This window comes from Achroia grisella, unplaced genomic scaffold (genome assembly GCF_030625045.1).
Source record: "Achroia grisella isolate CSIRO2021 unplaced genomic scaffold, CSIRO_AGI_Agris_v1 utg874, whole genome shotgun sequence".
NCBI lineage: Eukaryota > Metazoa > Arthropoda > Insecta > Lepidoptera > Pyralidae > Achroia > Achroia grisella.
In genome coordinates this window covers 1568790-1583996 of record NW_026713051.1, presented here as the reverse complement: position 1 = coordinate 1583996, position 15207 = coordinate 1568790, and the positions used below count along the sequence as shown (strand labels likewise).

The 15207-nt window shown below is 32.8% G+C and overlaps 1 protein-coding gene across 1 annotated transcript in view; it reads right to left on the bottom strand.

Moving 5' to 3' along the window:
- Nucleotides 1-7276: 7276 nt before the first annotated feature.
- Nucleotides 7277-15207, bottom strand: part of LOC131853005 (sterol regulatory element-binding protein cleavage-activating protein) — a 48185-nt gene continuing 40254 nt past the window's right edge. The window contains exons 18-22 of the mRNA XM_059203789.1: nucleotides 13243-13352; nucleotides 12031-12178; nucleotides 11058-11203; nucleotides 10093-10213; nucleotides 7277-7961 (exon numbers count right to left, since the gene is read on the bottom strand). Coding sequence (XP_059059772.1) covers nucleotides 7837-7961; nucleotides 10093-10213; nucleotides 11058-11203; nucleotides 12031-12178; nucleotides 13243-13352 — 650 coding nt within the window. The 3' untranslated portion in view covers nucleotides 7277-7836. The remainder of the gene's footprint in view (nucleotides 7962-10092; nucleotides 10214-11057; nucleotides 11204-12030; nucleotides 12179-13242; nucleotides 13353-15207) is intronic.

Here is a 15207-nt window from a genome sequence, read left to right as displayed (position 1 = left end):
TCATATTGTTAACAGTGGGTACCATAGATTTCGGGCACATATCTAAGAACAATGACTAAATAAATAACATATAGTTATTGTTCCGCGGTACATATGATCCAGTCCCAAGATTCTATAGTTCACTTAAAAGATATGCCAAGGTTGTTTGCCAAAAAGGAACGACTTGTATAGTTTTTTCTGAGTCACGGCAGCCAGGACCCTTACTTATTTATATGTATGTATATAATAGATTTACTCCGGTATAACAATCTAAGAATAGTACAACAAATTCTGGCAAGCGTTAGGTTTACGTAGGTATATGTGTAATTATTATTTATGAATATTCCATCGTTATTGTAATATAATCGGATCGAATTTTAATTCTTATTTTTATGCAAACCTATGCCTACACAATATACGCATCGCAATTGTGCACTAATTGTTTAGTAAGTCGTATGAAGGTAGAGGAGTTTCGTCATAGCGTAGTTTTGTAACTGTTCGTGATTTGTAAATTTGTTTAGGGATTTTTCACTTTAGTATTAGAGTTCCTTCAAATAATGTAACGAATAACAGGTTTTTAGGAAGAAATCACTAGGAAATTGTTAATGAAACAGTGAGTATATATATAAATACATGTAATGAAATATTGAATTTCACATTCCATTTGACGTATAATATATTTAGAAATGGGATATTTTGAAACCGTCCAGATCGTCTTCTGAATTTAATATAGCCCCTTCTTGAAGATATAATTAGGAATCTTTGAATATTCCTAATAACCTGCAAAGAGGGCCACTCTTTGGAGGTTATTAGGAATATTGAAGTATCTAAATATACACCAGATGTGAAACAAACACGTTAAATTAAAAATTATTTCATTTTGAAGCAAAACTACGCTACATGTAATTAAAACGAATCTCCTCTTACTTTTCATGCTACACGCCGTTGTGTCCGTTTTTGTGTCTTTATATTAAGTTTCATTTAGATTTAGTTATTAATATTGTTAACTAGTAATATGAATTCACATCAATCTCCATCTAGTTTATTTTAGATCTGTATGTATATTTGTAATTAGATAGAGTTTTTAAAATTGACATAATATCTGTACGTACCTACAGTCTTTGGGTTTCGTTAGGGTTAAAACCATATTATTTCGTCATGTTCCTATATCGTCATCTTTATGTTATCGCATAGCATCGTCTATATATGTAAGTCCGATTATCATGAATAAAAAGTTTTTAAGACTCAGGAAAATGGAGACGACCCTCTCAAAAGATGTATTACCCAATAGCAACGAATTTGCTTTTGCTTCACATCAATTGCTTTAATAATAATACATTTATTTTAAATATTGACAGTAATAAGAAATGTTTTTTATCAATTTTTTTTACAAATGCAAACCGCTAGTGTTGAAATTTTAGAAATGTTCGTCACTGCTTTTGAACTTAGAGTTTGGGACACGATGCTGCGAGGGATGACGCGACATGAGACATAAACATAAGGTAGTGGTTCTGTAAGTAGCTAATATATAATAATTTTATTTATTTCCTCTCACAAACATTGTACAACAATATACATTGGCAACAAATACATGTAGTTTTTGGATAATACATTGCAACAATTACAATTGTTACCATCAATTGTTGTGAGAAAATGATGTCTGAAATAGGTATTACCAGTAATAGAATAAAATATTGAAATAAAATTGAAAACCTTGCTCTCATGTCGCGGTCGTTTTCTTATATCTAAATGTATCGTAACTATTTACATATAAATATGATGAACGAAACCAATGAATTAAGATAGTTAATTCAACTCTATTAATTTATTTGTCGTACACATATAGTTAATATATGTGACAAGCTCTTGGTTGAATTTTAATTAGTTTGTTTTAATGTGCTTGCATGAAATATCTCCCGGGAGTAACTAGTCATAAGCTTGTTGATTTTTATGCGGTATACTTTTTTATATTTATGTACAGTCATCATCAGACGTATGTACTTAAATGTTTCAGTTCTTCGGTAAATATGACCGTTTTTAGTTTATGAAAGGAATTTATGAACTAAATTAACTATACCCCATAATGTTAAGGTGTCAAGGAACGGGACCATGCTCTTGTAAAGTAAGGAATGAATGGATGAATAAATATGTGGAGGTACATGATAATGTACGGTATGCTATGATACTCTGTAACCATGGACATGAATACAAATTGATATTGCAACTGTATTTTCTTAATTTTGATTACGATTTGCTGATAGATATTTGAAGATTGTTAAAATCACAGTTAGTGTACAGGACGAAGTTTAATATGAATAATAGTTTTGTACCATCCAGGAAACAGGGTTAGCAGTGCTATGCTTACTTTATAAATTTGAGGTAGTTACCGCCAATGTCTGAGGTTGTATAGTATTCACTGATAGGATGCTTATCTTTGAGTCATGCACTCAGATAATGTAAGATATTATAGTTGCATTTGGAAGTAAACAAAAAGCACAAAAGAGCACAGATAAACTGAAATGAACAAAGCCAGAACAATCAGTAATAGTAATTGCGAATGCTGTTCAATAATTAAGGAACGCCACATTATTTCGTGTTTTCATCATACAAACATTCCAAGAGCAGGAGAAAGAACAAGGATTCGCACTCTTTTTGTAATTTCGTTTTTATGACGCTCTTGTTGTTTGTAATATATAGATATAAAATATTAACGTAGCTATATGTCTGAATGGAAAATTTCTCTTGTATGTAAGACAAAAGGTAATTTTAAATAGGCCTTTCCACAAAACATGTTTTACGTAGATACTGTTATGATAAAAGTCGTGTGAAGTGTGCAATATATAAGAAATAGTTATTTACCAGTGATTTGATTGATTGTCTATAATACTCTTCAAAGAAATGTATACTCTTGGTTTAGTGTAACAATAGAAATATAACAATATTGAACAGTTTGTAGTGTGGGCCTCTGTTTAGTAGATATAAGCCGATTAAGTAGGTATCTTTAAGCAGATCAGGTAATTAAATAATTCTACACATACACAATCTGTGGATCATATTTTGAGGGATTTTATTTGTTGAAATTATTGTTGGCAAAAAATGTTATGTATTCTTGGAGTAGACAAAGGGTTAAATGTAGTGACTTTAGACATGTTTTTATTGGTGGTAAGAAATTTGAAATCGCATCTACCTACGCTAAAAGTATATTGGATGAAAAAACGATGAGAATGAAATCAGGTCAATTATCTCGTGTTGAAATGGGAAAGTAAATGCAAGCAATGGCTTTGCAGTGTGACTGGAAGTCCATCTCATATGGCAGAATGCTGACAATAGGAACAATAATCGTAACTAAGAATCCTCATCCTGTACCGTGAGGTTCAAGTCAGCAATATATGATAATATACCTGCATATTATTATATATACTGGGACGAGAAAGTTATTATAAAATTTAAGGGCAGTGTTAAACGTATATGAGGTGATTTTACAGGTTTTGCTGAGTACATTTGAATTGCAATGAAGCAACAGGATCACCTCTTACAGTCTATCGCATTAATCTAGTTTATTGGTGTTTCCTTTACAGGAAAGCCAAATGAAATATAAATTTATACACTAATTGTTAAATTTCTGGTAAATATGCTTCGACGAACGGTGAATGAATGATTTCTTTGTCATGGTTTTGTCTCTTACCTGACCAGCGTAGGTACCAGGCAGGTAGCAGTAACATTTCAACATTATCCACAATAAAATACTATTAAAGTTACTCACTTTTCGTTATATTGAAACTAACAATAATATTTTATGTACAAATTTATAATTATTAGGTATATATATATGAATTGTGTAGAAATATTTGATTTCACCGACTTGCTTAGTTACATTTGATGTTGACTGTACCTATTGATGTATTTATATATTAATCTTTAAATTCGTAGATTCGATCAGTGTGCTCAAATTGATCAGTGCAATGTTTTGAACACAAGTAATCATAATTCTATCCTACAATGTACCTACCTAATTTTATTGACATGAATAATGCTGTTTTATTTTAATTATATAGGTATATAATTTTCACTACAACGTACATTACTCGATATTTTATCATTCGAGACTAAATAAATTAATATTTTAATGTAATGTAGTTATTATTATTATCATTCGTAATTAACGCAGTTTGCTTGTCTGGTACTGGCTAATTATCGTTACTAACTAGAATAATTAGAAAACGATGGTTTCGATCGTCTTCTCCATAGTACATTGATAAGGAAGCAGGTACTTACACCAAATATCCAAATGTGACAGACACATAGAATTACTCATCATCTTTCGTGTCAGAACAATGAAAGAGGGTCTGTCTGCAGACACACAATAGAATGAAAAGGTGTCTTGTTTGCACAAAAAAATGTGTAGTTCACTAAAATGGTTTTATTTCAAATGGGTAAAGCTAGCACATGCTGTCAAAATAATCGCAATGAATTTATTTAAAAAATCTTGCAAAAAATTGTTTACATATGTTAATACAATAACTATTTAAAGTCTTTCGTTTTATTAATGTAGTAAGATTGAATTAATATATTTTAAAATAAAATTTCGAGAGAAGATCTGAGAAGAGAACGAGCTCTGTCAGTTGAAGGTAAGTGAAATCTCACAAAAAGAGCGTGCTGCATCCAGTGCATCAAGTGACACGGTAGGCTTCTCTATACATCAGATCAGGTGAGAGTAGTCGGTCAAGACCAGAAACAAAAATATTTCGCAAATCGAAAAAGATCCTGCTCTTGACTGACTGACCCTCAGTTTAGAAATGCGTCTTGATATCGTAGAAAATTTAATACTATAATGCCTTAAACAGCGAAATAAACGGACCAAAATGTGTAGGACTTACTAGCTAAAAATGAGGCACATTGTCAACTTCAAGAGAATAAAAGAAAAAGTAGTTTTGCGCTTGCGGGGGAATAAAAGAATCGGCAATGATATGAAAAGTACAATCCTTCTTTATGATGAAATTAAAAATCATGCGGTAAGACTACTGGCTGGTCATCATCATGCTCTATGTACAACATAATAGTTTAGTCAATAAGTTACGACAAGCATACTGGTTTTTGAAATTCGAGTCAACAGACTAAATAATGACTGTGAACCAACCAAGAATGCGACACCGATTAGAAAGTTACCAGTAATGAGACTTGCCCATCAGCTAAATTGGGAAGTCGTTGACGAATATGGGATTGTAGAAAAAAAAACGTTAAATAATATTCAGTAAATTTTATTTTATTAATGATTCTGTTTCCACATTTGGACAGAATTAGCGTAATAAAAACGAACAGGAAATCATTTTTTCTATACAATGTAATGACTATGGAAGAAAATTGTAAATTCTTTTCAACTCTATCCAAAATGATTAAGCGTTTTGTTTTTATTATTATAAAACTGCAACACCTTTACGGTACTAAATATAATAAAAATATAACCAAACAGTGTATATGCGTCTAAAGCTAATAATATATAGGTAATAAATACTTTAAATATTATGTTTTCAATGAAAATGTCGTCATAATTAGTACTTTAATGAATTAAATAAGTTGTAAAATATATTCTACATGAGCGACATCTATTGACAAAAAATGAAGGTGATGTAACACTATACAATACTGATGTTCTATATCATAGACTTTTGTACTTCTCAATCTATATTTTATTGTCATATTTTAGTTGAGTTACAAAAGTAGAAGACTAGGTTATAAAGCAAAGCTAGACCTTGTGTCTGCATTTACTTCATAGTGATGAGGATAAATATGGTATAACTTTTTGTTTGGCGGTTGGTGCTGTCGTCATACTCCTTAAGGGACCTGGCACAATATAAAGTACCGGTAAATAGGTACTTGGAGATAGATCAGCCAGCCAATTACAGAGTTCGTTTTAACAACTCTATATATATAAATTAATTAAAATCGATGTTTTTAACTGAACAATAAATATTCTAGGTATTATAAATTATTTATTATGAAAGTCTCGCATTAGGATAATTGTAAAAGTTTACGAGATATGTAATCTGGCACGAGTAACAATATTAACGGTATATACAAACTGTAGTTACAACTTCATAAAATACATGTGAAAAAATATTTTGATAATTTAATCTAACTTCGCATAAATATACAATTAACTTTTAGTAAAACTTTAAAAACGATAAAATCTAAATACTAAAACATTATATATATACAAATAGGCATTTTTATAAATAATACAAAAGCATCAAGAACGTAGTTGATACGTAGTAGGTACTTGCGATAAATTTATCTAAGATATATTTACATTTAGTTTCGATCGGAGCACTTTGACATTCAACAAAACAATAATTATTCTAATTCTAAGGCCCCGTTCATTAAACTAAGGCGGGGCGCGGCTGCAGACACCAACTAAATAATACAAATCAATCCTTCCTGTGATTAGGACATAATAAATATAAATATTTAACCTAAGCTATACAACCGCGCCCGCGCGGCGCTATCTATAAAATACGAAACAGTTTCACAGAAACGAACCACATCCCCGTGTTTGTATATCCATAGCATACTAAACAAGGAAATGTTAATTAATGTGTTTGTTAGATCGTAATAGCCATTAGCATAATTGTCGTAGTTTGTCTCTGCGGCCAGCTAAAGTAGTCAGAGCGATTCAAGAGCACGAAAAGAACATTTTTAGTGTTCATAAAGTTTAACGACAGAACTAGTCCCTTCTATTTAGTATACTAGATCAATATTTAGGATACTATTTGGATGTTAGTACATCTTGTTACTTGATAATACTACAATTTCAATAATTTTTCAATGTCGAGGTAGATGTGATGTTATTTTGGCGTCTAAGTGCTTATTTACTTTTGTTTGCAATTAGAAAAAGCATAAATTAACTGTAGTATAAAAGTACTTTTTATTAATATTTTATAACTTCATTGCCAAACACTTTTATAAAAGCTTTCTCTGATCGATCCCCACTGCATTTTATTGCACTATTTTTTGTGCACTTTTAAGTGCCATTGTCATGTCATACTTTCTTCTTTTTTTAATTTAAAATGTCATATTTAATCCATAGATTTTAATTTCAAAGACAGGCGTTTTAATTATCTATAACTCTATAATTATGTAATTGCTCCATATTCAGTTGTCCGTTATTTTGCAATGATAATTAATTATTACAAAAATCCGCTAAAGCACGCACGATTGAAGTACGCGTGAATGCGCTCACTGGCGACACAAGCGAGTTCTTTCTCGTTCTCTTTGTCTACATTTACACATATTTATAATTTTCTACCTGAAAGTCGATTCGCGCGTGAACGAGCCTAAAGAGAGATATTGACCTTATGAATCAACATTCTGAAACATAATCTTAGTTAATTACTATGTACTTTGAGATATTACTAAAATCAGGAACAATCTATACGTATATTAAAACTGTAACACAATAATATCTGTAGATAACACATACTAGAAAAAGTATTGGAGAACACTGACAACCCAATAGAACTCTAAAGTTATGATTAATACAATTTTTACCCGTTTGTCTGTGTGTTTTGTTCGTACTAATCATAGAAACGTGTGAAGGCACCTATTGAGTTCATATTAGTACTTTTACACGACATGTCGCGCGAGTTTAGGATGTGACGATGCCAAGTATGCTATAGATATTATTCTAATTGTTAACCAGTACTTAACAATGAAGTTTATTAGAATTATAACCGTGTAAAGATAGTATATAAAAATCTGCTATTTGTAAGACACTGTAAGACACTATGGAAGTCTATCGTTCAGCTGGATAAATAAATATAATCTTAGCTGTACACAAAAATATTCTCTAGTTGTTTTCTTTTATTCGTTTTTCATATCGGAGACGAGTGGGAAGCGAACTATTCTCAGTTGATTGGCGTAGTCGCAGACGATTGCGTCCTTCAGGGGCAGTATTTGACGTACAAATATGCAGCCGTCTCCTTCGCCTGTAAACGATTTTAAAGACATCATTATCATATTTTTTTATACTACTATGGTGACAAACAAGCATACGGCCCATCTGGTGGTAAATGGTAACCGTAGCCTATGGAAGCATGAGACACCAGGGGTGTCACGTGCGCGTTGCCAACCCTTAAGAAACCTTAATGTACCCTTCCTGAAAAATGTCATGCTGTAGTCTTGTGAGAAAACCTCGGCTGGTAGTTCATTCCACATTATACATAAACATAAATGTTCAGTATAAGAGGCCATACAACCATAAACTATGATTTTTATTAATTCGTTATTTGTTGGTTATAAATTTAATATACACAATATATTCCGTATTCCGAATCTCCTTAGTCTAAGCAGGTTGTATCACCGGCTTGCTTACTGAAGCAAAGGGCGCTCGGTAATACTGGCCACATATAAAAACATGTGGCTACTTAAATTTCGAATAAAAAATAAAAAAACAATTGAAAATAAGATCTGGAAAAAAAGACGCTCCGTATTTTTTAACTATATAAATCAAAATAATGATTTATTTAACATAATATAATTGTTTTTATGAAAATTTACACTCTAGAGTGCGTGGCCACTAAACAGTACTACACATCGAGACGTTCCTGAGCAAAGGTGAGTAATTTGGTGTTACATTGCTTACTTTGAGGTGTTCGGAGTGTGGAAGACGTTCCTCCAGGTCGAAATCGTATTTCTGCTTCCTTTTTCTTTAATTATTTTCTTTTTAATAAATACAGTCCTCTTTCTTTTTTATATATTACTTTATAAGGATTCGTTATCCAACACAATTGTTATGTATAAGTGGCCATCCACCCATTAATCACGTCTCATAATAACAGGTCAAGCGAGTTGACAATTATGATATTTAAAAATGTAAAATATCGAAATATTACAACACCACTTTTGAGATATTAACTAAAATAGTTGAAATTAGAAAATGTGCCGTTACTCTACAGATAAAACTTACATAGTCCAAGAATAGAATAGAATAGAAAATCATTTATTCAAATAAACTTATATCGAAACACTTTTGAATAGTCATCACTTTTTTTCAATCTACCGCTCATTTGGAAAGCTGTCTCATCACAAGAAGAATGACCAAGAAACTTGCGTGTTGCTCTTTTAAATAATTTTGTTCTTACTTTATATTTTTAAGTTTAAGTGTGTGAATACAAACTACCAATTAGCACTAATTCAATTAAATACTCATACACCAAGGACGAGGTGAGGATTTAAAAATGAATTTCATATGCCAAATCAAATCAAACTATTTTCATTCATGTATGATGATGATGAAATGATATGCATAAGAGTCTGTAATAGACTTACAGACTCTTATGATATGTCAAATCTACCGCCATTTTAAGGGCTTTCAAGTTAAGAAGAATTGACAAGAAACTCTTATTCTTTTCAAATAATCTTGTATATATTTACAATAATACAGATTATATGTTAAATTCAAATTTGGGGAATAGGCTGAGCTAGCAGTGCTCTCAGCCAAAAATCGTAATGTTGTTTGTTGAAGGATGAGATAAGAAAGTCAATTACAGGATCAGAGACGTGATTACTCAGACTTCCGGTGGTAATGAAAGAGCAACGAGCGTCACATGATAACGCAATGTTCGTAGTACCGCCCAATACTTATTTATTAACTAATTGTACCCGCTTGAATTTAAAAATGAATCTGTATTATTGTAAACGTGTACATTATTTGAAAAGTGTTGCGGGTGAATAATACAAAGTTGTTAGTCGAGACGATGTGTATTACAGATGGTAATTGACTGACAATATGTGCATAGAAATAATGATCTTATATACTAAATAACAATAGGAAAATGTAAGGTGGGGTGACACATTTAGACACAGCAGTGCCTAGTAGACAATATTGAATTTGTCTTACTAGACATTATTAAATGCAATTATTATTTTGATGTATCTAGGTAATTGTGTCCCATAAAAAGTATACGAGCTGAGTTTCTTCTTCAGAACTGACGGTAGTTTTGACATATCATAAGAGTCTGTAATAGACCTACATGACTAAAGATATTTTGAATTTGAAGTACATAAATAAAGTATAGTGCTCGTGTAAATAGTTAGTGATCATAATGTAATACTCACCTAATAATACTCGTCGTATGACATCACCGCTGCTTAGATCGTAGGCTATGAGCCCACTACGGTCGCCCATTACCAGCAAAGTATGTGTAAGGGGCAGCATACGACTCATATAGTTCAGGCCCTGCAAATGAAAATTTACTTGAATGTGTTAAATTGAAATTAAAAATAACTTATTCATGTTTGAGGATGTTTTAGCCGCTTATGGACGTAAACTTTGTTGTATTTTTTTCCTACCGCCCTATTCTGTATACAGATGCAATTGAGAAGAACTGTAAAGAAACGAAATTGATTTCAATTTTTTTTTATGTCAGTTTATTGACAATGTTTACTTATATAGGTGTCTAAGTCCATCATTAAATGAAAATCCCGTGAATGAACAACTATTGCCATGCATTCTAGTGATCGATTAGTGAGTATAGCAGTAGTGTTAGTAAGAATAGGAGAAGCAATATGACTTATCAGATGTTGTGAATTTTTTTTTCTGTGCCTATCCTGCAATCAGTCGGAGACTATGAACAGATGTGGTGTAGGTGCTACGTCTATGTTGTGAATTTATTTAAGGTTAATTCCAGTACATATATCCTCTGATAGCATATTGTAATTTTTTATACCCATTCCCATAAAAGATTGTCTTTTTCTAAACAATACTTAGGAATAGCAAGTTTGTCATTCAATGTAGTATTAATGTTATGATAATAGGAGTTGTGTCGTATCAACATTTATAGAACATGATGGGAAGATAGCGGAAAGTGGCATAGCTCTTAAATTATGGTCCAATGAATTAATATTTTATTTTAATTATCCACACAATTTCTGAATTACCTATAAAAATAGGTAATTAATATTGATTTCCGATAGTACCACAACCCTATTTAAAAAATGTAAAAACCTGGCAACCTCTGTAATGTGAAATGTCTCTCCGGTATTAAAAAACAGACTATAGTAAATAATAATGTTGTACTTACGATGTGTATAGAGTTTAGCATGTGTCCTTGGAAACGATCCCATATACAGAGCCGCTCGTCGGAGCCCGCCGACACCACGTACGAAGCCGTGTACGCCAATGACGTCACCGCACCATCATGCGCCTGCATACTGTATAAGCATGCGCCTGGGAACAATATTTGTACATTTACAACCCACAATTATTAACAAAAATTTTACTCTTTATGTATATATATATATATTTCTATTTGTCATCGGCTTTATGGTTATAATAATAACCTAAGAACAATTAACATAGTGCCATCTAGACCCAAGTTAAGCTAGCTATAGCTTGTGTTATGTGTATTAGATAACTGATAGAAATAGATATATATTTTGTTCATAAAATATATAATAACCATTGAATGTAAAGACGTATGTTACACCGGTAGGCCACCGAAGCCGTCATCACATCGTATCAACGGTATAATCAGTATTATTGCCTTTTTTTTCTATATATATATATATTTATATATATATATTTAAACTTAATATACTTCAAAATTATATATTTTAGGTGCTCTAAAATATTAAGAATCATTAATGGCTACAACATACAATCGATCCTTAAAAAGTACATCTAAAGGAAATCCATTTAAGATGTCACCTACAATTTGAAGTTCTTAAATTCATATCCATTAAATCATCATTCCACTTAAATTCATACACAGAAATAAAATGTGTATAGTCCACTCTAATATGCGAAATGTGTCAGGCAAGCGTTACATGTCTCTGTATGTCAATGTACATTAACAATTAACAAATAACTAGTTTTTGTTAAAATATTAATGACGAGATGACTGATGACTGATGACAGGGATGACTGGAAGAGAAAACATATTATGTCGACCCCAAATAAATAGGATAAGGAAGAACAAGATGATGATGTTAAATGATTGATAAAATAGGGAATGTCATAAATTTTAAATGGAATGTTGAGAATGTAAAATTTACCCGTGTGAAGGTCCCAGACACAGAGGAGTCCGTCCTGCGAGCCGCTGCCAGCGATAGTGGGGGTGGCGTGGTCGATAAAGCAGCTGGTGATTGGCCCGCAGTGGCCATGCAGCCTGAACAGCTGACTCAGGTCCGAACTCGAAAACACCTGTAATTTTTAAACTTTCATATACATTATGTATATTATAAATCGGGTCTTAAGTCTTCAGTCATCTCGTCACCACGGGTAGTGCAACCTAGTCGAAACGTCGAGAGAGGTAAATATCTTTATTTGCCATAAAATTATTAACACCCGATTAATAATATAAATAATCGAAAATACTTGTGTCGTGTATATAATACATTAATAAATACATTATGGCTAAAAACAGATGTATGGCCATGTAATGCAAACTGACAAGGATTTTGTCTTCAAAGAAGCCATAAGAGTACCCGAACGCAAAAGAGATACTGCAGGACCAGCATGAGCAAGCTTATCGACGCGGAAAAAATTCCCGACCCCACAACCCAGACCAGATTGTCCTGGTGCCGCAAAATTAGGAGACCCGACTGCGCATAATCTGGGACAGAATTAAGAGGGGAAAAAAAGATTATCTCTAAAAACAGGCAATTAAATCAAAAATCATTTATTCATGTACGGACATTAAAGCCGCTTACGAAAGTAATGTTTCTTGTATTACTATTTTAGCTCCAGTCCAGTTTAATACACAGATTCATTTAGAACTGGCAAGAAACTCAACTGAAGTTTTTTGTAATAGCCAGTTTATTTACATTGTGTACTTAAATAGGTGTCTATGTGTAACATTAAGTAAAAATCCAGTGTATGCACTACTATTGTCATGCACGTTTGTCATTCAAGTAATGGTTTAGTCTGAAAGGCCCACAAAATCAATATGTTTAATGTAACTATACCCGTCAGGGTCAAGAATTGAAGTATATTCTCAGGAGCGATGGTTTTATCTCCTTAGGATAGAGTGTAAACTTTCCAAAGGAGATATTATTACGTTTATGCATGGGTGGGCTACAACCACATAGGAGTGTAGTAACATTCCCTCTTCAGTTTGGCAAAATCTGCAGATTGTTGTGCTTGCCATATGTTTGTTATGTTTGCCATATGTTTGTTATGTTTGCCATATGTTTGTTCAATTTGCAGTGTCCTGTGAGGGCCCTGGTCATGATGCATATGTTGTTTTTACTCATAGCCTGACTGACCTTAAGAATGTGGTCCTGTCCTCCGGTTACGATGCGTACTCCCTCTGAATGCATCTCTGTGATCGGCTGTTGGTGCGGCCTACACTGGGCGATGCGCGTGCATATTATTTCTACAATTAACAATTACAGAATATAGAACATAATGTTATTTATTTCGTAAATTTTGTTGCGTATTAAATACACTGACATAATAAGTAATACTACATAATTGTCAGTAATTCTAAGTAAAAATACAAAAGAATATTTGCTACGCTTTCACTAAACTAATCATAGTGTATTTTGGAATATACGCAGCTTTTTATTCATTAATATTTATTATGATCAGTTAACAATCATAAAATTAAAATAGAAAAACAAGGAAACACAAACAAATGGTGAAACCACAATTCATTTTACATGTTTTTTAGACACTAAGAGAAACAACAATACTATAAGTGTAATTTAAAAGTAAACAAAATCTATGGAAAGTAAATAAAATATTTATGATTGGGAATTCTGACGTTCATTTACAACATGGGCGTTTTTTATACTACTATGGTGGCAAACAAACATACGGCCCCTCTGATGGTAAATGGTCACCGTAGTAGCATATGGTTATGTATACCTGATGTATATTACAAGAAAGGGTGACATGAGTAAACTAAGACTTATAGTGCGCTAGAGAAAGGTCTAACAAGCTATTTATGCGAAAAATAAAAACATAATGCAAACATACATATGATACCACAAGATAAAACTATGACTATGAGTTTGCAAATAGACGAAAAGAGGGCTAGAGAAAGGTCTAAAATAGTTGTTTATGCAACAAATACAAACACAGTGAAAACATACAATATGATAGTACAAGATAAAACTATGACTATGAGTTTAGAAATAGATAAATAGAGGGCTAGAGAAAGGTCTAAAATAGTTGTTTATGCAACAAATACAAACACAGTGAAAACATACAATATGATAGTACAAGATAAAACTATGACTATGAGTTTAGAAATAGATAAATAGAGGGCTAGAGAAAGGTCTAAAATAGTTGTTTATGCAACAAATACAAACATAATGCAAACATATATAGGAAGGGACGTCAAAAAGTTCGCGGAATGGAGGGGTTGGTGGGGGTTGGTTCACTCGTCCCGGTAGTCACTTGTTAAGCACCTCATTAAGAGTATATATACCAAGTTTGAACTAAATCGGGTTATTAACTTTTGAGTTATCGATCTGCAAACAAGTGAATCGGGAAGAAGTCAGCGAGTATGGAGAAAATTGAACACTGCGTCGTTATTAAGTTCCTCACCAAGCAAGGAAAATCCGCTCAGACGATTTTTCAAGAGCTGTTAGCAGTTTATGCTGACTTTGCCCCTGGTAAAACCATGGTTTACAAGTGGCATAGTCTTTACAAATAAGGAAGAGAGTCTATTGAAGATGACCCCCGCTCCGAACGGCCAATTGATGTGGCCACCACATCGGAAATCGTCGCAAATGTAAAACGAAAAATTTGTATTAGAAGATACCCGGCTGAAGAAGAAGCAGCTTGCAGCAATGGTTGGAGTATCCGAAACAAGTATTTTAAATATTCTACATCATCATCTTGGCATGACTAAGGTCAGTGCAAGAGGGGTTCCAAGAATGCTCGCGCCACTTCTAATAAATGAGCGTGTCGAGTGTTCTCGCCAATTTTTGGAGCTTTGTGGAGAGAGTGGAGAAGAAGGAGAAGTTATGAACCGGATTGTTACTAGAGATGAAACCTGGGTTCACAACTATGAACCTAAGTTGAAGCAAGAGTCGATGCATTGGCATAAAAAAGGCACAACTCCTCCGAAGAAATTTAAAGTGTTACAGTCGGCCGGAAAGATTATGGCGACTATATTTTGGGATACAGAAGGTATTTTGCTGATCGATTATTAAGATCGTTGTGTTGTACTACGCTTATTTGCTGTGCAGATTGAAAGAAGCTATTAACGAAAAAACAAG